Source organism: Choristoneura fumiferana, chromosome 12 (genome assembly GCF_025370935.1).
Source record: "Choristoneura fumiferana chromosome 12, NRCan_CFum_1, whole genome shotgun sequence".
In the NCBI taxonomy this organism is placed as follows: domain Eukaryota; kingdom Metazoa; phylum Arthropoda; class Insecta; order Lepidoptera; family Tortricidae; genus Choristoneura; species Choristoneura fumiferana.
This window is the reverse complement of record NC_133483.1, coordinates 8,414,356-8,437,199: the sequence shown is the minus strand read 5'-3', so window position 1 is coordinate 8,437,199 and position 22,844 is coordinate 8,414,356. Positions and strand designations below refer to the sequence as shown.

The 22,844-nt window shown below is 36.0% G+C and overlaps 1 protein-coding gene across 2 annotated transcripts in view; it reads right to left on the bottom strand.

The window, feature by feature from the left end:
* Positions 1–22,844, bottom strand: part of LOC141433229 (ionotropic receptor 40a-like) — a 58,629-nt gene that overhangs the window by 14,519 nt on the left and 21,266 nt on the right. Inside the window, exons 1-5 of one of the 2 annotated variants that reach the window (XM_074095173.1) lie at positions 11,754–11,781; positions 11,203–11,546; positions 7,643–7,736; positions 7,323–7,418; positions 5,769–5,905 (exon numbers count right to left, since the gene is read on the bottom strand). In XM_074095173.1, coding sequence (XP_073951274.1) covers positions 5,769–5,905; positions 7,323–7,418; positions 7,643–7,736; positions 11,203–11,387 — 512 coding nt within the window. In that variant the 5' untranslated portion in view covers positions 11,388–11,546; positions 11,754–11,781. Of the gene's footprint in view, positions 1–5,768; positions 5,906–7,322; positions 7,419–7,642; positions 7,737–11,202; positions 11,547–11,753; positions 11,782–22,844 lie in introns of those variants that run through there. The other variant, XM_074095174.1, reaches the window with a different exon arrangement.

Genomic DNA, 22,844 nt, shown 5'->3' with positions numbered 1-22,844 from the left:
CAGCAGACGAACACAAACGAAGGCGAGGCACTACCTATTATTACCGCAAAAAAACAGCAGAGGGGCTACTACGAAACTCGATAATCGAAGTTCGTATCGTTCCGTCCCTCTGATACTTACAAATACTATTTAATACAACAGTGAGAGGGACGGTACGATACGAACTTAGATTTTATAATTTTGTAGTAGCCCTACTGTATAGTAGAACTTGGGCTTACTCTTTCGCTCTTTTTATCTTCACGATAAAAGCATACTTCACGCATTAAAACAAAAATAATACAAGATGCATTTCATTGCGGAGCCATGAAGCTAACAAGTTATAAATTAGCAAGCTAGCGCCGCAGGGTATAATACAACTTGAACAGTTCTTCATCTGAACTGAGCTCGAAGTTCATCGTTGTGATCAATTATGGCTTACTTTACAAATTCTGATTTTACTGTAGACGCACGTCAACAAATGTATGTTTAACAAATTAACCTGTGTTATAAGTTGCTGCAAGTGACATTTAATAAAATGTCCAAGTAGGTACAATCAGATGTTTCTGTAAATTAATCATACAGAGTGTAATATCTTCATATGACAACAGCTTTGCCTGTGTGGAACTTCAGGGAGGAGAAAATGTAATTTTTAGAAATACCCGCGGCTAGTGGCGAGCAATCAGGCGTTGTTCGAGCCCCAGGAATGAGGAAAAACCAAAATCCCTTTGAATTATTGAACTGTAAATGTTTTATTTTGTCTCGGTAATTGATGAATTGAGAGCGTTCCTGGAAATAAAAAAATGGATGATGACGCACCGAGACGTCTCTATCGTGGGTTTTAAAAAGAGCAAAATATTTCAAGCCTGAATATTGGAAATACACCCACACACACAAACATCACGCCTGTATTCACAAATGGGGTAGGCAGAGCACTGGAAATAGATGCTAGAAATTTCCTAGGAATGGGGTTCTTGGAGACCAAGACACGGCTTATTAACTTGAGTCTAACATCTGGTATGATGGTGATCGAACGGCTGTGTTGCTCTGACGATGAACTCTGACTGAGTTCGAAACACGTCAGCGTAGTATGGTAGTGGGAATAGTTGGGTTTGTGTGATGTGTGTTCTTACAGTGTGGAGGTGAAGGAACTGCATGAGCATGCATTTGTTGTGAAGGGACTTTCGGGGGAGGTGTAGTATGGCAATTGGCCACTTTTAGTGTTTAGCAGTAACACAATAGTTTACGGCTGCACAATAAAGCTGGAGATAATAAGTGAATACCTACATGAACTATAAACAATTACTTTGCTCACCCGGGCCTTTCTCTAAAAAGTTGTACCCCTAATTTTTTCTGGAATTTTGAAACTTTTATGTTACATATACTCAGAATCACGAGTACCTACTATCGATTTTAATAGGTGAAAAAAGTGTCCCAAAATTTTGTATTCCATTCCGATACCATTCCCATATGTGTATATGGGAGTAACGGAACGGAAGTCCAAAAAATATATGCAAATTTTGGGACACTTGGGACTACGGTCCACGACATTACGATACTACGTCTATACAAATACAACTGTAGTGCAAAGTGGCCAATTGCCATACTACACCTCCCCCGAACACACACATTTGCTACACACACAGTTACTACATTTGTTTAGAACTGTAGTGCAAAGTGGCCAATTGCCATATTACACCTCCCCCGAATACACACAGTTGCTACACACACAGTTACTACAGTTGTATAGAACTGTAGTGCAAAGTGGCCAATTGCCATACTACACCTCCCCCGAATACACACAGTTGCTACACACACACAGTTACTACAGTTGTATAGAACTGTAGTGCAAAGTGGCCAATTGCCATACTACACTCCCCCGAAGACACACAGTTGCTACACACACAGTTACTACAGTTATATAGACGTAGTTATCGTAAAGTCGCGGGTGAGCAAAGTAATTGTTTATAGTTCATGTATTCACTTGTTATTTCCAGCCTTAATATCCAACCCAGATCTGTTTATTTTCACCCTAGATTGTTATTTGCTCCTTATCCGTTGATTCCTCGTTGATAGCACATGTGCGCAGAATACAGGCTGTGGTCTTACGTTACCTAACGACGACAAGACCAGATCAGATGAGACCAGATGCCCTAGTGGTTAGAGAACCTGACTACGAAGCTTGAGGTCCCGGGTTCGATTCCCGTGTCGGGGCAGATATTTGTATGAAAAATACGAATGTATGTATCTATCTATATAATTATATTTATCCGTTGCTTAGTACCCATAGCACAAGCTTTGCTAAGCTTACTTTGGTACTAGGTCAATTGGTGTGAATTCGTATTTGCCGTTTCCTTCAAAACCAGTGATATTACCTACTAACAAACAGCAAACTAAAATAAACTTAAGCATATTGTACACACATAGTGTGTCCAACACGGTAGAAAAGCCGACCCAATCATGTTCCTTTCCTATAAAATAATTTACGAGTCAATATCACGTACTTCATCACGACCCAATTTACCTTCAGTAATTACTATTTCGATAAACCTATTAAAACTCAAAAACAAGCAGAATTATACCAGTTTTAGCTGACGCAATATGATATTGATGGAACACACAAATTACCGATAAACGAGTACGTTACTCCATTAATTAATTTATTAATTAGTAATAATTGAGACGGCATCTATTAAACGGTATGGGGAGATCAATGAATTTTATTATTAGTGCCCGATATTAAGGTATTTTGTGTCAATAGAAAAGAGAAAATGAATTTTAGGACGTTGGGTTTGGGTTTATTATTGAAATTTACTGGGAAATAACTAAAATTAAGTACGACCCTTAGAAATATGTCTGTTGCCAGGCCGGACATACATAGATGATTTGAGTGTTTAACGATCTTGTACTTGTAAGTGCAAAATATACAGAAAACTTCAACACAGTGGGAAGTATAATTAATGGTCATGCTGATACCTATTATTCATTTGAATGTGTATACTATACAAAAATAAATCAAGGGAGTCCGCAGAAAACCTAAAGCCCCTTTGAAGTTTTTTCATGCCTTTGTTAATTAAAAAACAGAAAAGGATAGGTACGTGCTTATTCAGATGGTAGAGTTTTTGACGTTTATAAATGGTTGTTGTTATATAAATTGAATAAAGATATTTGGACTTTGACTTTCTTTCTTTGACTTTTATTAGGTACCTACCTATCGTTTTGAACTTGGTATGAAAAATTTGTCTGTGATTTCAATGCTCGTGATTGATTAAATAACTAAATGAGCCAATCGCAAGCAAACGTCAAACGACAAACGGACCTTTAGATACTAGTTTCCATCTAGCGGTATTTCGCCTCTGTGGAAACCCTGAAAACTAAGAGTACTCCAACTTATCTTCTAACAAATATAGGTGTAGAATTTCATACGTTGGTCGTTTGTCTGATAGAATTTTTGGTATTTTAAAATCAAACAATGTCAAGGTAGCCTTTAAGACTAACAACTCTTTGTACTCTAACCTTTGTAACCACAAAGAGAAGGTGGATAAAGGAACTAGATCGGGTGTATACAAGTATATGTTGGTCAGACAGGTCGCAGTTTTAATGCTAGATTTAAAGAGCATGTTTTCGCATATAGGAATGAGCATCCTGATAGGTCGAATTTTGCCAAACATCTGTTGGAATCAAATCATTCTTTAACGGACTCAGATGGGCTAATCAACTTTTTTACCGACACTAATCTGTCCGCGACATTTTTCAAACAATTGCAGATTTTTGTAACTAAACATATTTTTCTGTAATTTAATAGATGGTGTACATGAATACATGCCATCCTACGTAAGTTCAACCTATTCAACCGTGAAATATCTTGTTGGAAGTACGATTTTTTGTTTTATGTCGGTAAAATAGTTGATTGGCCCAGATTCGTATGAAGTGTTACATTATTGTGGCAAGGGATTTCATCTCGATGTTTTAGAATGCATGGAGATAATTAGGTACAACAGTATGGGGTCTATTATTAATGAGCAGGTAAATTTAGTTTCATCTCCCTTGCTACGGCTTGGATCTAATTTCAGCAATGGTAGTTAATAAAACATGCCTTGACAGTAAATAAATAAAAATCAAAGTAGTTTTGAAGGACGGTTAAAATTTATTAATATTTTGTGGGTAGTTTTGTTTTGTTCCATAAAATATATGTGGGTACTTGGGGAGTTACAGTGCCAAATTAAAACGGTGGTTGTGGTTTGTTAGTCTAACAACTGGTAGCATGGTGTACGGTTGTGTCACTCTGAAGATGAGCTCTAGTTGAGTTCATTACGCGTCAGTGTAGTATGGTGGTGGTGATAGATGGGTTTGTGTGATTTGTGTGTGTTCTTACAGTGTGGAGGTGGAGGAACTGCATGAACACGCATATTTTGCAGAAGCTTAGCTATCGTAAGCACAGAATAACTAATAGTACTACCGTATAGAAGGGACTCTCTCCAACAAAAGTCAAGTTTAGGTATAAATCGTTGCCTACTCTTACAACTTGCACGCGAAATTGAAACTTATCATGTTACACAAGCGTTCATATTCCGTTGGGCACCGTTGACTCGAAACCGGTTTGGTGGGTTCCCACTCGCCGATGAATAAAGATAACAGTGGGTACTAATATGAATTCAATAAGCTACCTTTAATAAATAAGTAAATATTCTTTAATGGCTAAAGCTACAAAACCACAATATTTTATCAGCAACAGCAACCATTTGGTATTAGGTACCTCTTTGTTCAATATTGTTTTGTATTTGACTGGATGGCAAACGAGCAAGTGGGTCTCCTGATGGTAAGAGATCACCACCGCCCATAAACATCTGCAACACCATATTGCAGATGCGTTGCCAACCTAGAGGCCTAAGATGGAATACCTCAAGTGCCAGTTATTTCACCGGCTGTCTTACTCTCCACGCCGAAACATAACAGTGCAAGCACTGCTGCTTCACGGCAGGATTAGCGAGCAAGATGGTGGTAGCAATCCGGGCGGACCTTGCACAAGGTCCTACAACCTGCAAAATCTTTAGTGATATTTTTGTTTAGTTTGTTTTAAGTTGGCTTGACAAAGTGCCTTCTTACTTATAAACAAAAATTTGAGAAAACTTAGTTACTTAGGTAATTGTCATATGTTTTAAAATGGGTCTAAAGTGTTTACTTTTAGGTGAATAAAACGGTATTCAATGAATAAGGAATCGACTTTGATTGTAAACAATACGAAAATCTACTAAATAAGTAGGTACCTACCTGTCGCAAAACTATATCCTTTAGATGCCCTAAAATCCTTGTAATACCTAGCAATCTTGTTCTCATTATGCACCTACTACTCTAACAGTGTATTTAACTATATGATGGTTTAAATTAAATGCAAGAAAAAGGGTTCTTACCTTTCAATACCTATCTTTCGGAAAGTTCAAAAATGATAACTCCGATTCTTTTATCTTCTTTTTATTTATACAGCCGTAAACAATATCGAAGTCATAGTTTGCAAAAAAAAAAATAAGTTGGTAGGTACCTACACAAATCACGCGCGACGCGTCCAGCATGCGAGCTAAGCGGCAACCCACAGCCGTGCACCCAATGGTTGGGTGCGCCGGCCGAACGTACCTAAACTGCGGAGTGTCCAACCCCTGTCGTGAGGTCGCGGGTGAGCAAGGAAATTCTTTTAGTTCAGCAATAAAGAGTTTGAGTTGTGCGTAAATAAGTAGCATCTGCTCATCCATTTCTGCTGCTCACCGTACCTACAATGTATACCTTAAGATACTTACACACTCGGCCGTGGGTTTGTGATAATAGCCAGCCTCATGGCCTCACTTATTGTCTCCAAGAATCTGGTACTAACAGATCCGTAGGACCAGTAAAAGAGGTAAAGAATCGTGCGATGGATGAGGTTGTATTCTGTCAACTGAAATAAACGTGCCTTTAGACATTCCGAGAACAAATGAGAATCCAGCCGATGTATGTGCACCTAATTGAGTAGAATGGCATATTGTAGATGTGACAATGATACATAGTTTCATTCTCGAGTAGAATATGTACTGCTAAATAAAATCATGGGGCTACGCAAGGAAAAATCTATACGAAAGTAGATAATTGTACTGGTTTATATTCCACAGAGCTTTGAAGTAGCAGCCTCATCAATTCATTTAATTTCCACATATTATCTAATATATCGCCAGGAATGTGTACGTAGATCTAATAGTAACAGTAGCATTACGAGCACTGGCCCTATACTCGTAAACTAACATGATATCATTTCTACTGATAAATCAATTTCGTATCTGTCTATATTTTAAGGTAAATCGGTGAGTCTTAAATAAGCATAGCTATCACTCAAATACACGAAAGCCGCTAAGGATGCGACGAGAAGATAAGATAAGGTCACATTATTTCGATAGTAGCTAGAACAAATAAAATTAAATAGTTGTTACGTTCTCTTGATTTATTATACTCGTTGGATTGTTTTCTGGTTATTCAAGCTTATGATGGCTTTGGTATAAAATAAGATTTAAATTTGGTTACATATTTGAATGCCTACCGAAAATTTAAATAGGTACATTATATACGGGTAAACTATCGATGTTCAAAATATCGAAAATTAAAATGTCGATTGTATGGTATGGTAAAAATGTCTAAGATTAAAATTTTGAGTGATTAAAATATCGAATGATTAAAAATGTTGATAACTATTATATTATTATCTAAGTTATAAATATCAACATATTTGATGGTCGAAAATTTTAAATATAAATTATCTACACTATGTATCGTTCAAAACGTTTTTTAAAATTTTTACTACATTTATTTTTCATAATCTTGTGAGTTCGAGCACTCGCTGGCCGCTGCCTCGGCACGTTCACTTCGCTCGCTCGGCTCGTGCGTTGTTGTGGTCACAGTTCTAACCTAACCGAACCGAATATTTTTGGTAATTCGTCATTTTACTGAAATGTCTATAAATTCAATAGGTTAGGTTAGGTCAGTATTGCGTCAAGGCGCGAAGCGTCTCAATTGCGCGAAATAGGAGCTCCGCGAAACCGAGCTCCGTCGACCCTGACACGTGATGTTCACATATATGTAGGACTTTCGATACTCTGTACTTAGATACTTATATCTTTCGATGCCACTTTTGTAGATAATTAGATTTTCGATATATTGGACGTAGGTTATCTAAACATTCGACAATATAAACTTTCGTTATTTGAATTTTCGATATTTCTGTACAGTCGACATTTTAATTTTGGATGTTTTAACATCGACATTTTACCCGTAGATATTTTGATTTTCTCTTTAATCTATCATATTTTACGAATTACAATGCTTACCTCAGTTAGTATAGTTTCACATTCGTAAGGCTCACACAAAATCAAACTCGTCCTTTCATCAGAAATGTCCAATGCTTCCTTCACGAAACCATAATACTGCAAATAGACATGCTTACATTTAATCATTGATTTTATTTTCACAAATATAATAGTTAAATAGCTTATAATAACTTGAGACGAATGCGTCCTGATTAAAGCATGCGCCTTAATAATCGGTAACTATGAATCTTTATTCGAAGTATTATTAATTCGTTCATTGAATTATAGTTGAATACAAATTTATTTGTAACAACAGCGAAAATATCTCACTCAGTACCTACCTTTTCTTTGTTCTCTTTTGTCGAGATGTCTAAGTTAATTACTTGGACCCCGTGCTCGCTGAGAAGGCAAAACAGCCGGTGCATGTCCTCGGAGCTAAAACATCAAAGATCGTCTACTTTATATAATTTGTTACTTTATCTTAATGTTTTCCTTTGCATTGTTTGTGATTTTAATCTCCCACATTCACTTTTAATTGTCCGTAATATCTGAGTACTCGAGAAAAAAAAATATTAAGTAGGTATGAGGTTTCACGGGTTACTTACCCGTAAAAGTAACAAACTTGGAGTTGAAATAAAAAAGTACAAAAAGACTCCAAAAAACCAATCATAATTTGATTGCTTAGTAGCGACATCTCTTGTCTGGGTGAGCGGTTGGTTCCGAAAGACTGTGACGTCTGACGACGCCACATAGATGTCGCTAGTGCTGCTGCTTAAGTAGCAAAGTAGAAATAAGCAACCTGCGATATGTATGCATAGGAAAAATTCGTGTCTAGATTCCTGTTCAGCAGTGGTGTAGGGGTTAAAGCACGCAGCACGGAATGCTGAGGACCTGGGTTCGATTCCCAGTGCTGGTCTCTTTTTCTGGTTTCTCTGTGCATCCATGTCTCAGTTTGTATTTTCGATTAAGTAAGTATTTTGAAAATTTTCATTATGTTTGCTTTCCTTATGACACACACAGAATGAAAAAAGTAAGAAAAACAGGAAATGTCACCTTTGACGACCGGATGGCTAAGTGGTTAGAGCACCTGACTACGAAAAATAGATATTTGTGTGAATAACACGAATGAATATGTATTTAAGTATGTATTTATCTATATAAGTATGAGTATCCATAGTACAAGCTTTGCTTAGTTTGGGACTAGGTCAATTGGTGTCAAGTGTCCCATGATATTTATTTATATTTTATTTATTTATATTTAAATGGTTAAAAAATCAAACATGAAATGAAATGCTCAGAGTGGGTTATTGCGAAGCTTGTTGTTAAAAAGAATATCGCTTGCGATTACCGTAATTTATGTAATCTGAAGGAAAAAGTGTGCGCGTTAATAGCAGGAGAATAAAGTGAAAAGTGACTACATCAGTGCGGGAAGGTAATATGCATTTTCTATGTCTACCTACCCTATCCTATCCCTATCCTAGTTAATGTAAGCTTACTGCTGCATTGAGGAAAGTCTACAAATTGATGTGTTTCATTTACAGAAAAAATATGTTAGGTCAATTAGTTAGTAAAGAATTAGAATTAGTGTTAGGTAAAGAATACCGAAAGTTGTAAACCACTGTTTAAGCGTTTTGAAATATGAACACTTCCCTCAATGTTCACATTAGAAGCGTGTATGTTTGTTGTTAAGGAGCATAATTATGCACTTATTTAGAATAATTGAGAAAAAGCGGGCAAGGAAAATTAACTACAAGTTTAATGTATTGCCAATTAATTGTGTCAAGACTATGTACAGTCAATATGTACTTATTCAAAGTTCCAAAAAGAAGTACCACTGACTCTTATTCCGACGTAATAAGGCCGTAGTAACTTATTTTTGAGTGGTATACTTATTTTTGAACTTGACTGTACCTACTATAAAAAGAGCATATTTGTAAATAAAAAAACCAAAATAAGTATAAAATTATTTAACAAAACTTATAAAAATTTAGAAAGAAAATATATTTTATGATATAAACGAATTCTTAGAACATGATTTTATGTTATCTAATGTTAGTTAGTAAATAAACTCTTCTTAATTTTAAGAAAAGTAATATTGTACGCTTAAGAAGCAAATTACAGCGGTTCTTTTCAATATGTTTTCCAACTTCATATGTCCCTTCTGGAAACACCAAAATTTACTAACTACGATTGATTCTCTCATTAGAAAATCTTTAGAATCTATTGTTATTATACAACTCAGCGAGCATTCTTGGACCCAGGCATCCCTTCCTATCAGAAATGGTGGGCTTGGGATTCGCAAAATTTCTAGTGTTGCACTGCCAGCTTTCCTATTATCAGTCTACAGCACGTCCAACCTCGTAGGTAAAATTCTAAAGGATTGTCCTTCAAACTACGAGACTACGGGCTTGGTCGATGCTAGGAATGCTTGGCTAATGGCTTTCACCCATCTAAATTTTCAACGGAGCTGGGACGACGTAATTTGCAATTAGATTTATTCTGAAATTTTAAGTTCCAGCTCAGGTGCAGACCATGCAAGGCTTCTGGCTGTAGGAAGGAAAGAATCTGGCGAATGGCTTCACGCTTATCCTTCTTTTAGTACTGGAACCTTCCTAGAGCCCGAAATGTTGCGAATTGCCGAGGCTGGGTGCTGCTTTGTGTTCTCCACACCGTTGCCCCTGTGGTGCCAATGTCGACCAAATGGGCCACCATGGGCTTTCCTGCCAAAAGGTTTTAGTTTGGGACGCCACCTGCGTCGATACCCTAGCCCCTTCACACCTCCAGGGTACAACTAAAAAAGCTGGTGCAGCGGCTGAAGCGGCCGAGGGTAGGAAAACGTTAAAATACCAGGGTCTCGGTTTAGCATATAATTTCGTTGCTGTCGGATTTGAGAACCTGGGTCCTTGGGGTCCCGGCGCACAAAATTTTATTAAAGAAGTGCAAAAGCGCCTGGTCGATACTACTGGAGACCAAAGGGCTGGCAGCTATCTCTCTCAACGAATTGCCATCGCCATTCAACGAGGGAATATTATGCTGCCAGCCTCTTGGGCACCATGCCACGGGGGCCTTTTTTAGATTTACTTTAGTAGGTATTAAGTTTTTAAGTTAGGTAGTTAGTTTATTATTTAGTTTAAGTTCTATATGGTTATTTTTTCTTAAATTCTTGTATTTCAAGTTAAATAAACACTTCACTCATAATTAACAATAAATTATTTGAATTTGAATTAACATTTAGATGAAAAGGGCGAAAAGTTGCATGAGTAAGAAAATAACGAGCATAATCAAAAAACCCACACATTCATTCAAAGTAAGGTTGTTGATAGAACATCAATTACCGAGGACCGGATCTTGTTGATTGGAAACATCGTAAGTCAATGCTTCCAGCGACTTAACTGAAGAATAATTGTTTAGCAGGGATCGACGTCGTTGACTAAGCTTAAGAATAAATGGCAGAAATAAAAGAAGGTCCATTACGACTCATGATTTAATTTTATGCCACCAACAACAATGTGCTAAGCCCGTTACCACGGAATTTCGAAGGACCATTTAGTAGGTACTTAATGATAATGAAATAAGCTTGTTGCGGTTTTTTGAAGTTGTATTGATGAAATTTTTTGCAGATATTCTTGTAATTGCATTAAGTTCAAAATCAATAAATTTGTTTACGCTGCGGACTTGTTTGTGGTGAGTAAAAATAGCTCGCACGCATATTTTACAAAAAAATTGCTAATTTAAAATTCTGTCTAGAAATAAATACACTTAGAAGAAACGAAAAGGATCAGTCAGATGCTATAGAATTTGACTCTTTTTCATTGCTATTGGCTTTACTTGAACAGCAAAAACACCTCAATAAATCAGAAGCCACATTAAAATTGTTATCATTGATCGATCGATTACTTACCTTATATTCGTAGAGCCTCCCCTAACAACGGTGATAGTTTTTGCCGGCAAACCCTCTGCTATATCCTTAATGGCCATTGAGAAGTCCCTAGGGAGCCTGTTCATAGTTCCCGACATTATATCTTGTATGTCGAAAAAACATTGCGATAAAGGCAATATTAATACGAAGATGAATGCAAGGCACATGATTATAGGAACCTTTGCTTTTAGAACAGCATCATTTTCTTTTTATAAGTCGTTAATTTTAAGAAACCTTAGAAGTGTGGGTACTGAATGTCTTATAATTTCTTAAGTGGTGTTTATTGAGATTCGATAGCGCTTCACAATATAAATGCAATGCAAAATCTTTTAAAAAGAAAATGATTACTTTTAGAATGCAATTGATCGACTTTAAGGTGTTCATAAATTATCGCAACAACGATAATAATTCTACTATGGGAAAATATTAAATAATATGAAATAATATTCTCGTTAATAAAAAAATAAGAAAATATCGTTAGTTAAAAGAAAAATGAAGGAGATAAACGATCTCGTCAAGATAATAAGAGTAACTTTTTGTTCACAACTCCGAGGTTGCTACGGTTGGAGTTGTTACGTGGAACTTGGGAGTCAATCGTTTCTTTTATATCGCGGATAATGTTATGTTCAGACATAGATTAGAATAAAATAACAGACAGTTAGAATACTTATTTCAGCATATTTAGCTTCCACTCTTTTTGATTAATATATTTTATTTAATAGCAATGCAAAACAAACGATCGGAACATAACCTGTTTCAATTTATATTAGTTTAATTTAAATAATGTATATCTTTACAAGGTCATAGTTAAATAACTAAAAGCTTAGACACCCCAACAGCGTTTTTAGGGTTTCGGAGCCAAAATGGTAAAAACGGAACCTTTATAGTTTCGCCATGTCTGTCTGTCTGTCTGTCTGTCCGTCCGCGGCTTTGCTCAGGAACTATCAATGCTAGAAAGCTGTAATTTTGCACGAATATGTATGTAAACTATGCCGACAAAATGGTACAATAAAAATTAAAAAATAATAATTTTAATGTACCTACCTCCCATAGACGTAAAGTGGAGGTGATTTTTTTCCTCATCCAACCTTATAGTGTGGAGTACCGTCTTTTAAAATCATTAGAGGGTTGCTAAAAAGATTTTTGATTCAGTGATTCGTTTGCAAAATTCTACTTTAAAGTGCAAATTTTCATTAAAATCGAGCGTCCCCCCTCTAAAATCTAAACCGGTAGTAAGTATATCAAACTTTCAAGGAAAACAATAACGGCTAAGTTTGCTTGAGAAATGTTAGTAGTTTAAGAGTAAATAGCAGCCTTAGGTATAAAATATACCTAAACTTGTAAGATTCCGTATAAACTACGAAATACTTAGAAAAATACTACTTATTTTTTTCGTAATGGCTAGGGAACCCTATTTTGGGCGAGTACGACACACTCTTGGCCTTTTTTATTTTAAGTTCCTTATTAATTATTTCAAAAAATGATCGTATATTTTCTAAGTCAGTAATTCTATTTCATTTTCAGCTCTACACTCGTAATTTGTACGTGTCAGTTGCGTTTAGCCGTTTTTAGAAGAAAATAAAACGGACATGAAACTTCCAGTTTTAAATTATCTAAGTAACATGCCACCTCGCTAAGACAGGCGTTTACTACTTTCGTAACTTTAGAACATTTTTTAAGAGAATTTTTCAATGTGTCCAGCATTAAAAAATGCGATTAAAAAAACACAACCTACTTTAAAGTATGAGTACCTACACTTATAATAGTGTAATGAATTCTACTCTCAATTTTAACCAGGATTGGTTCAAGATTAAAAGAGGGAAGTGCGGAAGCCTCCTTTTTTGACTGACTCCTCAAGTTTACACCAAAGTCCCTTAGGCCCAGCCTCCGTATCTACTACTACAGACTATTCAAATTTGGCATGTCAGCAGATAATTATTACAAATTCAAGAGATGTAGACATTCAGCTACAAATTAAACTCTGCGCAGACGAAGTAACGGGCAAACGACAGTTTAAAATAAAAAACAAATCTGATAGGCCGTCTTGCTAGTAAGAATTATTTTATTTTATATATTTTTTTGTTCCCGGCTCGCACCTCTGAGTTTTTCGAAATTCATGTGCGGAATTACATTTGAAATTTACCACGAGCTTTGCGGTGAAGGAAAACATCGTGAGGAAACCTGCACAAACCTGCGAATCAATTCAATGGTGCGTGTGAAGTTCCCAATCCGCACTGGGCCCGCGTGGGAACTATGGCCCAAGCCTTCTTGTTCTGAGAGGAGGCCTGTGCCCAGCAGTGGGACGTATATAGGCTGGGATGATGATGATGATTTTTTAGTACAGATTAATAGTCTTAAGCAATCTTCCGCATACTTCTACTAAAGTAGCAAATTTTGAGAAGATCCTAAAGTGTACATACCGATTTATATCAGTCAATTGAGCAGTCTGTTCTACAATGGCTAGTCTATGCATGTCCCCCCGTCACTAGTCTGACACGGTAATGGCTAGCATGAAAGGGCGCGCATGACTGATGCCTGAAAGCCTTGCCATGTTGCCGCGCACCTTGACGAATTTATACCGATGCGAAGGGTCTAATAGACGACGGGCATTTTGAATCACGCACGTGGATTTGATATAGATTGATGATTTACCGCTCTTAAGGGTCCACTTTAATAAAATGTTACACTTAATCAAACAATATGGATTTTTTCGTATAATTTCCGCCCATATATATTTAGAAGTAATTTTAGTAAAAGCTTCCTAACAAACACACACTTCCAAGTTAATGATTGATATGGAATTAAAAATAATAACAACGATACATTTTTTGTAGATATACGATCTGTACAAAAATGTTATAACAAAAAATTGAACCGACTACAAAAAAACCATGAAAATAATATTCTACCAGTCTGAAGTCGGTGCTTCAGCACGAGCCAGCAGGAGTGGGTCTATAGTCGTCTACGTCACCTACATACTATAACTATATATTGGGCTTCAATCACTCTTGACTCCATTTTTTGATTTGATTTTTTTTTCACGCTTTTTAGTGTAAATAATCTAAGATACAATAGTTTAATGTCAACTGCTGGTCACCTTATACAAAAGATTGTTTTTCCCGATGCAGAGACGTTCATTATTGAGGAGTCCTGGTGCTTCACCACCCGTTCCATTTCACCATATGCATTACGATGAGCATAAATTGCTTAGCAACTGTGATAAAGTAATTGAAAATCAAGCCATGAAATACTTGTTATTGAGTAGTAACTCCGATGGTCAACTGTGGTCTTCATCTTCAGTTCCACTTCACCAAATGATGATTTTCAAGAGCAAATGCACGAGTAACTACTAAATATATCAAAATTACCATAGGTGTCCCTACAACATTTGAAGAGTTCCCTCGATTTCCTTAGGATCCAATCAACAGATCCTGATTTGGTGCTTATGGGACCTAATTGAAAGCTTTCCTAGACGAACGCAAAAAAAAAAATCAAATCTGTTCATAAATGACGGAGTTCTGAGGTCACAAATATAAAAAAAAATATCAACGGAATAGATAACCTCCTCCTTTTTTTGAAGTCGGTTAAAAAACGGGACAAACGTCTAAGACAAATCAGTATCAACATCATTACTTAAGACCAGCTTTTTCCCGCGACTTCGTCTGCGTCGATTTTTATATTTACACAATACTCCATAGGAATGAAGTTAATATCGCATTGCCCGTTTCCGTGGGATTTTCAAAAAATACCTTCAAACTACGGCTAAAAAATCCACTGAAAAATCGGATCACCACGTTTCACATTTCTCAAGGTCAACTATCAATATCGAAACTATCGCTATCGCTAAAACACTGGTTCCAAATCGTTTGACATTTACTCCGCAAACGACGGAGAAAAATGTTTTTTTCTTAAGTACCCACCCAATAAGTGCTTAATTAAAGGAGGCGATACGTATGAATATGGATGTGATATAATTACAATTAGGAATAATACATGACAGAGTAACCTAATAATTTTATATTATTTCGTAGTAAATAATTATCCAATTATACGCGTGTTGATTATAATATGCGTAATGATTTTACCACTACTTAATGTTTACTCTGTTCCCCAAAAGATGGCACTGTGCAATGTATGGCAATTAAAATTGTTGTTTAATTTTGTTGTATTATTAAATCAGTTATTCAATGAGGGCTATCGTTTTTGTCTCACAAGATGGCCGCTGTTGCGTGAGGTTTTCAAGTATGGCTTTCAAAGTCTGTTATTACGGGCGTGAAAACAAAGTTTAGATTAAAATCATATTTAATACACCTTAAAACCGTACCATAAAAATATCGAGCATGCCAGTCCCCGTTTTGCTCGAAAAAAAGGGAGGACAAAGGTTTCCGAAAGACAAAACTGTCTCAAAACACAGACATTCATTGCCCCGGAACGCATATTTGCCATAATTAATTTCAGATATTGCAAAATATTCACAAAATTATTCTAATTATAAATAAACCCGCGTAGCTCACCCAAAAACTATGACATTTGAAATTTCGGAGACCTCACGCTACACTAGCGCCTCTAGTGGTGAATTCATACGCGATAGCTCTCATTAAATTTGTTCATATCCGTACCCCCTCTTCTAAACTTAGAGTTTATTTGGTAAAATCCTTCCTCAGTGGCTTAGTCATGTATTGGTAGAGTCATTTACGATGACGCGTGCCGTGGTTCTTATTACAATGTCATTAATGTCCAAAATTTTGACAAAATCACGCGTCTTCGTGAATGGCACTATTTACATGTAGTTCATGTCACACACAACGTATTAATTTCAACGCCATCTTAACAGATGCAGCAGTTTAGCAGGGTACTCGATACTCGTAGTCATAGCACCCTTGAAAAAAAGTCTGCATTGCCTTCCTAAGAACCGTCATAAGCTTTAGGTGCAAACTAAGCTCAATCGAGTGTACCCTTGTTAGTGTACGGCTTGGCTACCCCACCGTTTAGGCGTTGATTTTTATAGCCTATAGCCGGGGATTTTCTCGACATATTAGTAAAGTTTGCATTGAAATCCATTCAGCCGTTCTCACGTGATGCGCGGTCAGGTAAACAGAGAAACAGATAAACAGACAAAAATTCTTAAAACTGTTTTGAACGTGTTCTGTTATCGATTCTAAGTATTCCTAGCCAACTTTTTTTCAGATATTTTCCATGTACAGACTTTCGACCCTCTTCAGCTTTATTATAATGTATAGATGACTGAATACTGACAAGTCGCAGAGCTTGAGTGCCATATCGGCGAAAAAGCTACTGGACATTTAATGTCAAAAACCGTTGGGATTCGGTAAACAGGTCTTACAGTCTTATTGGCAACTTATTTTTTTGGTGCGAGTTTGTATAGCAAATAAATTAATAAATATATACCTAGCCAATTTTTATTTGACCATTCCATACAGAGCAATCTTCAGATTTATTATTCCTTTATAGCTAATTGACATGCTGAAGTCGCAGAGTTGAGAACCTAAATCGCGAAAAATTACTGCAAACTTTAATGTCAAAAAAGCTCGGCGGTTCTCAGTTTAAAAATATTTTTTTTTTGTATAGCAGTAATTATGATACATATAATATATATATTCGTTGTATGAATATAGCACACATAAACATTTGTAGAGAGGCTTCAGTAGTAGTCTAAAAAGAAATTAATGCATCAAAATAAATGCTTAATAATTACTAATCTAAACATAAGATGGTATACGAAAATATGAACACAGCCCTAACATTGTAGCGTGTTGACTTGAGAGCTGTCAGTAGTCTAAAAGGGCAGAATTATTAATATGCCATCAACATATAAGCTAACACAATACAGGATAAAACAATGGGTTTACATTGATGGTATATAAACATCTACGATAAAAGCCATAATTGAACTAAAGAATTAATAATTTGAAAACTTTAGAAAGCAAAAAAAAACATAAAAAAAAAAAGAAACTGGCCAAGTGCGAGTCGGCCTCGCACACAGGGTTTGGGCATAGTAAAATAGGTTTGGGTTTTGGTATTTTTACGGATAAGTATAAAAACCAGCAATAAATAAATAAGATTGTACTTCATAGTATTTCTACGAAAAACAAACTTATTTTGTACAGTTCAGTGTGTACTTTGTGTTGTGAGGCTTAATAATCTTGCCAAATTTCTTAATTCTATGGATATTGTATGAAAATAGATTTCAAAAGGGTGTACAAGAAAACGTGAAAACTTGTTTTTATTTTACATTGCTGCAGACCATATACTTAAATGATTCATATAAATTCCAACTTGAACTCGGCCAAGAAAGTGTTTTAAGAGGTTTATTAACGACCAATAATAGTAATAATATTTAGAAATCGTCTCTAAAGCGAACATCCAAAGGGCTCTAATAACGAAATACTTGCAGGCGATAATTCATTGCTTAGGATTTATTGTTCTATCGTAAATCTTCGATAGCGAATAAATCCCAACGATTAAATGAATTAATGTACAAAGTATTCAGTGAAGCTAGATAATATTTAGAGTTTATCAATAACAAATAAACAACTTCAACACGTTGCATTACGGTATTTTGTGATTGTTTTCTTTATTAACGCAGCTTAGAAAATATGAAAATAGTAAGTAGAGTAGATTCAAAATGTCACTAATACTTAAAGAAATTCGGTATACAGATGGTTTGAGTCCCGGGAAAGGACAATAGAATAGTTTTTTCCCGGAAAATTTCATAGTTCCGCGGGATAGCGATAAACGAATTCTACGTGGACGGAGTCGCAGCGCGGCATAAGCTAGTTCAAAATATTTTTATGACTAATATGTAATAAGTCACGTCTTAAACCTAGTTTAGCTCGACATTGTTTCGGGCTAATCCGTAGCCCTTCCACTTAGGAGTAACGCGACTCGGCGGCTGCTGCAACACGTGCACTCGAAACTGTAAACTCGATTTAAGACGTGAGTTACCTATCCGGGTCAATATAATTTAATATGAGTGAGTCTCACGGTAGTTTTATGTATGCTCAAAATATGTGATAGGTTGTAAAATCGTTATTTTATTTAATCAGAACCAGAAGCTGGACCAGAAACTTATTGTTTCGGGATTGGCATGAAAATTCATTTATCATGCCTCTACAGGCTTGTATGTGTAACCAATACACCATGAGATATTTGCGAGTGTACCCACAGTATGGTACGTTCCATTAGGGCGGTATTGAGCCCCGACGGCGTGCAGGAAATCCAATCGGGCTCCCTGAGGTGTCACTCGGCGCCTCATACCTTGAGTAGGTGGTACGGGCGCAAGGTACAGGTTAAGGCGACACGTAAAAATTAAAAAATGTATTACCCGACTGCTTTTAAAAGACTTTTAACAAAATTGAAGAGGTAAAAACCAGCCAAGAGCGTGTCGGACACGCCCGAAATAGGGTTCCGTAGCCATTACGAAAAAATTAAGTAAGTAATATTTTTTAAGGATTTCGTATTTTATACGGAATCTTCCAAGTTTAGGTATATTTTATACCTTAGGCTGCTATTTACTCTTAAACTAGTAATAATTCTCAAGCTAACTTAGCTCTTATAGTTTTCCTTGAAAGTTTGATATACTTACTACCATCCTGAATTTTTCAAATTTTCCACCCACCGGTTTAGATTTTAGAGGGGGGAGGGGGGGACGCTCGATTTTATTTAAAATTTGCACTTTAAAGTTGAATATTTTGCAAACAAATCACTGAATCGAAACAACAAACAAGCAAACCCCTAAAATTTAAAAGACCTATCCAACAATATCCCACACTATAGGGTTGGATGAGAAAAAAAAAGTACCTCCACTTTACATCTATGGGAGGAACCCTAAAAAAAATTATTTTTTAATTTTTTATTGTACCATTTTGTCGGCATAGTTTACATATATATCCGTGCAAAATTATAGCTTTCCATCATTGATAGTCCCTGAGCAAAGCCGCGGACGGACAGACAGACAGACACACAGACAGACAGAGATGGCGAAACTATAGGGGTTCCGTTTTTGCCATTTTGGCTCCGAAACCCAAAAAACGTGTAGTACCCGGTCTAGAACTCTGTTAATTAATGAAACTTCGACTCGAGACATTTTCGAGCTGGGTGTCCTGACTGCTGATGTTTAAGTTACTTAACAGAGTTGGAGACTATGAGGATTGTTTTCCCCATTTAAAGACTATCCACGACAAAATCTGGTCATGCATGATCCGGTGTATCTTTGTAATGAATGCTAATTTTCAAGCAGCACTTTTTTAAGTAATTAGTGGTACATAGGTAATAAAACATAATAAAAATATAATCGTACTAAAAAGTTAGGGCGTCTGTGAGGTTTAGCTTTATATATTACTACTTTATTATATTATTATACTAACCTTATTGACTGCAATGAGCCTAAATTATTTTGTACAGCGTCTTCTGACTGTCTTTAGATACTAAGTTTTTATGTATTTAAAAAAAATTACAATCCATCGGCTTATTAGACTTATTACAGTCATTGTCTTTTCACAACAGGTAACATTTTTCGAATTGCATTCAGATTGAGGTAGTTTGGAAGTATTTGAACTTTGGTGAATTTGCTTTTATGAAAACTACTTTTGGTGCTTACATTAGAGAGTGTTCCTGACTCCCCCAAGTACAAAACAGTTACATCATGGAAAGATGATGTCCTAATGAGCGTAAAACAGCTTGTGAGAATATAAATCAAAGTGTGGCATTGAAGTTGGAAACGAGTGAAGATTATCAAAAACGCTGTACAAAGCCATTTAGGCACAGTGAAATACATAAAGCAAAAACTCACAGACGCTCTAACGTTTTATTATGATTGTATTTATTATGTAGTTTCATAACCACAGACTAAGTATTACAAAAAAGTGCTGCTTGAAAATTAGCATTGATTACAAAGATACACCAGATCATGCATTCCCCGATTTTATCGTAGACAGTCTTTAAGTTTTTTTTTTAGGAAGTCAGGTCCTTTAATTTTTTAAACTAGTTAAGTAACCCATTTCGTTTCCGTACACAAAAATGCCTCGCCCCAACACAATGTTGTCAAAAGAAAAATACAAAAATGAGACGTTTTATCTCTTAAAAGTGCAGCAGATAATTACTACTTAATACACAATATTGTATTTAGTATTTTATGATTCGTCAAGTAAACATTGATGCCACTAGATAAAAAAGTATTTTTATATCGACACTTCACTCATCGCTTGACGCCGCCTTCTAAAACTGTCACCTTCCATCCACGAAGTCTGTTAGGCGTTGCTTTCAAAACTATCGAGTTGAGGGTTACCTACTCCGTAACTTAATACCATCTCATGTGAATTTAAAATATAATCAAAGTAAAAAAAGCGGTAAGTGAGCGGCGTGTGTAGATGTAGATATGCCACCAGCGAATTATTACGTTTTTTTCCACATAGTGCGAAGGATTAAATTGAATGTGTAAGATATATTAATACTTGAAATGAAAGTCATTAATTTAAGAAATAAATTTGATTTTAATCTATCTATATATATAAAACAACGTGTTAGTTACACCATTTATAACTCAAGAACGGCTGGACCAATTTTTATGATTATTGCATTTTTGGACTTATCTTCATCAGGAATAGGATATAATAAGTATAAAAACATTGGAACACACATTGAAAAATTCACGAACAAATAAAATACAAGAAAATTTTCCCATACAAAATGTTCATGGGTTTCGTAACTGTCAAACATTTAATGGTTATCCCGCCGAAACGGTAGACTGAGTAAACTCTCCCCTCAAATTAAAGAGCGTATTCAAATAAATTGGACCCGCTAGATGGCGCTGTTGTTTGGTATGTTTTTTAATGTACCTAGAGGGCAGGATAACGTCTGCCGGGTCCGCTATTTTGTAATAAAACATAATTCTTCTTAACTGACATAAATCAAAACAGAGTTTTAAAAACTTGCACCAAAACCAGTGGCCGTGGTGTCTGACCTTGGCCCTTACAAGAGCCAGGAGATTTTTTTTCCTGTATTATATACAAATCGTAAACGAGCCCGAGGCCAATCTACCAGACGGACCGATCAAATAAAATACTCCATATCCTCGAGGTTAGCTCCGTGGACAGAAACCGGTGTATTGTTTTTGTGGGAGTACGACAAACGCTAATAATAACATGCATTGAACGCAGCAAAACAAAAACGATAAAAAGCAGTATCTATCTATTTGTGGAACAGGATTACCGGTGCCTAAGTTATTTAATTGTAAACTTCCATCTACAAAGTGTTCCTTTACAACTTAATCACTCAACCTACTTGTAGTATATAAGATATAAAGATCCCAACAAAAACATTCTGTGAAAAAACGTGCCAAGTCTCGATTGATTGAATGCTGATTTGCCTATAAAAAGTAGTGAAACCTCACCAACAGCCAAGCCTAGAAGATAGATAGATAAAGAAAGGTTAAGAGAAAGAGTAATTTTGACTAAACTCCGGTCTATTGTGGGATTCCGTAAGACTGGCCGGCCATTGTTGGTATAAATCAACCTAAAAAAAGAAAACATACTAGGCACTTGGATATAATTATCTCTAATACTTTTGCTGGACTGAGATTCACATCAACGCCACCAGGTACTTTTTCGAAAAACCAGGTTTTGAAGGTCTGCTTTTTACGTGAATACTAACTCCATCTCTCAATTTTTAGCTTTCTAGGCATTGTGGAAGTACTTTTTATGATTAATCAAGCTGTCAGTATCAAGTTTGCGTAACTTTGCAACTCCATGACTTCTAAACTCTTCTACTTCTTTCTTTTTTCGTTGCTTAGTACCCATAACACAAGCTTTGCTAAGCTTACTTTGGGACTAGGTCAATCGGTGTGAATTGTCCCGTGATATTTATTTATTTATTTTATAAATTATAGATATAAAGTTAAGTACGCATATAATAACATATATAAAGTTACGCATATTATTATAACACCCCTCTTTTTGCGTCGGGGGTTAAAAACAATTTACTCTAAACAAACACTTTCATCTTGAAATGAAAAATACGCCGAAAAGAAAAGATGGTACGGCAGTTTGCCTCGCTCTCAACTTGGCGTGGGCACTGCCACGCCGCCAGATTCTGCCTGCAATGAGCAGGAGAGTCCGCAGAAGGGAAAACGCCGCCGGCACACACTTATTATTGCAATAACTTGACGGTTTATGTTGGTTATGATTAAATTCTTCGTGGTTGTGGGGTACTCGAATTTCAGTCCGATATTGTAGGGATGATGATAATATATATATATACCTAGTACATTTTTTATTGAAAGGATATTTAGTTACTTATTCGATCTTTTGAGAATTAGTCAAAGAATAAGAAGTTTGAATATTATAATTATTATACATATTTTTAATCTCTTCTTGTATTTTTTATTATTATTCTGTACCATCAGCCAAATATGTAGTCTACTTACCACCCTAAAGTTGATACCTAATCGTCCGCATGGTTTGCTGCCAATAATTTGTTACTAAATCTTTCTTTTCTTTCTTTCTAAAATTAACAATATTTTTAGGAATAACGCTCGATTCTAAACTGCAGTGGGGACCTCACGTAACAGCAATCGCAGGTAGATTGAGCTCTGTTGCTTTTGCAGT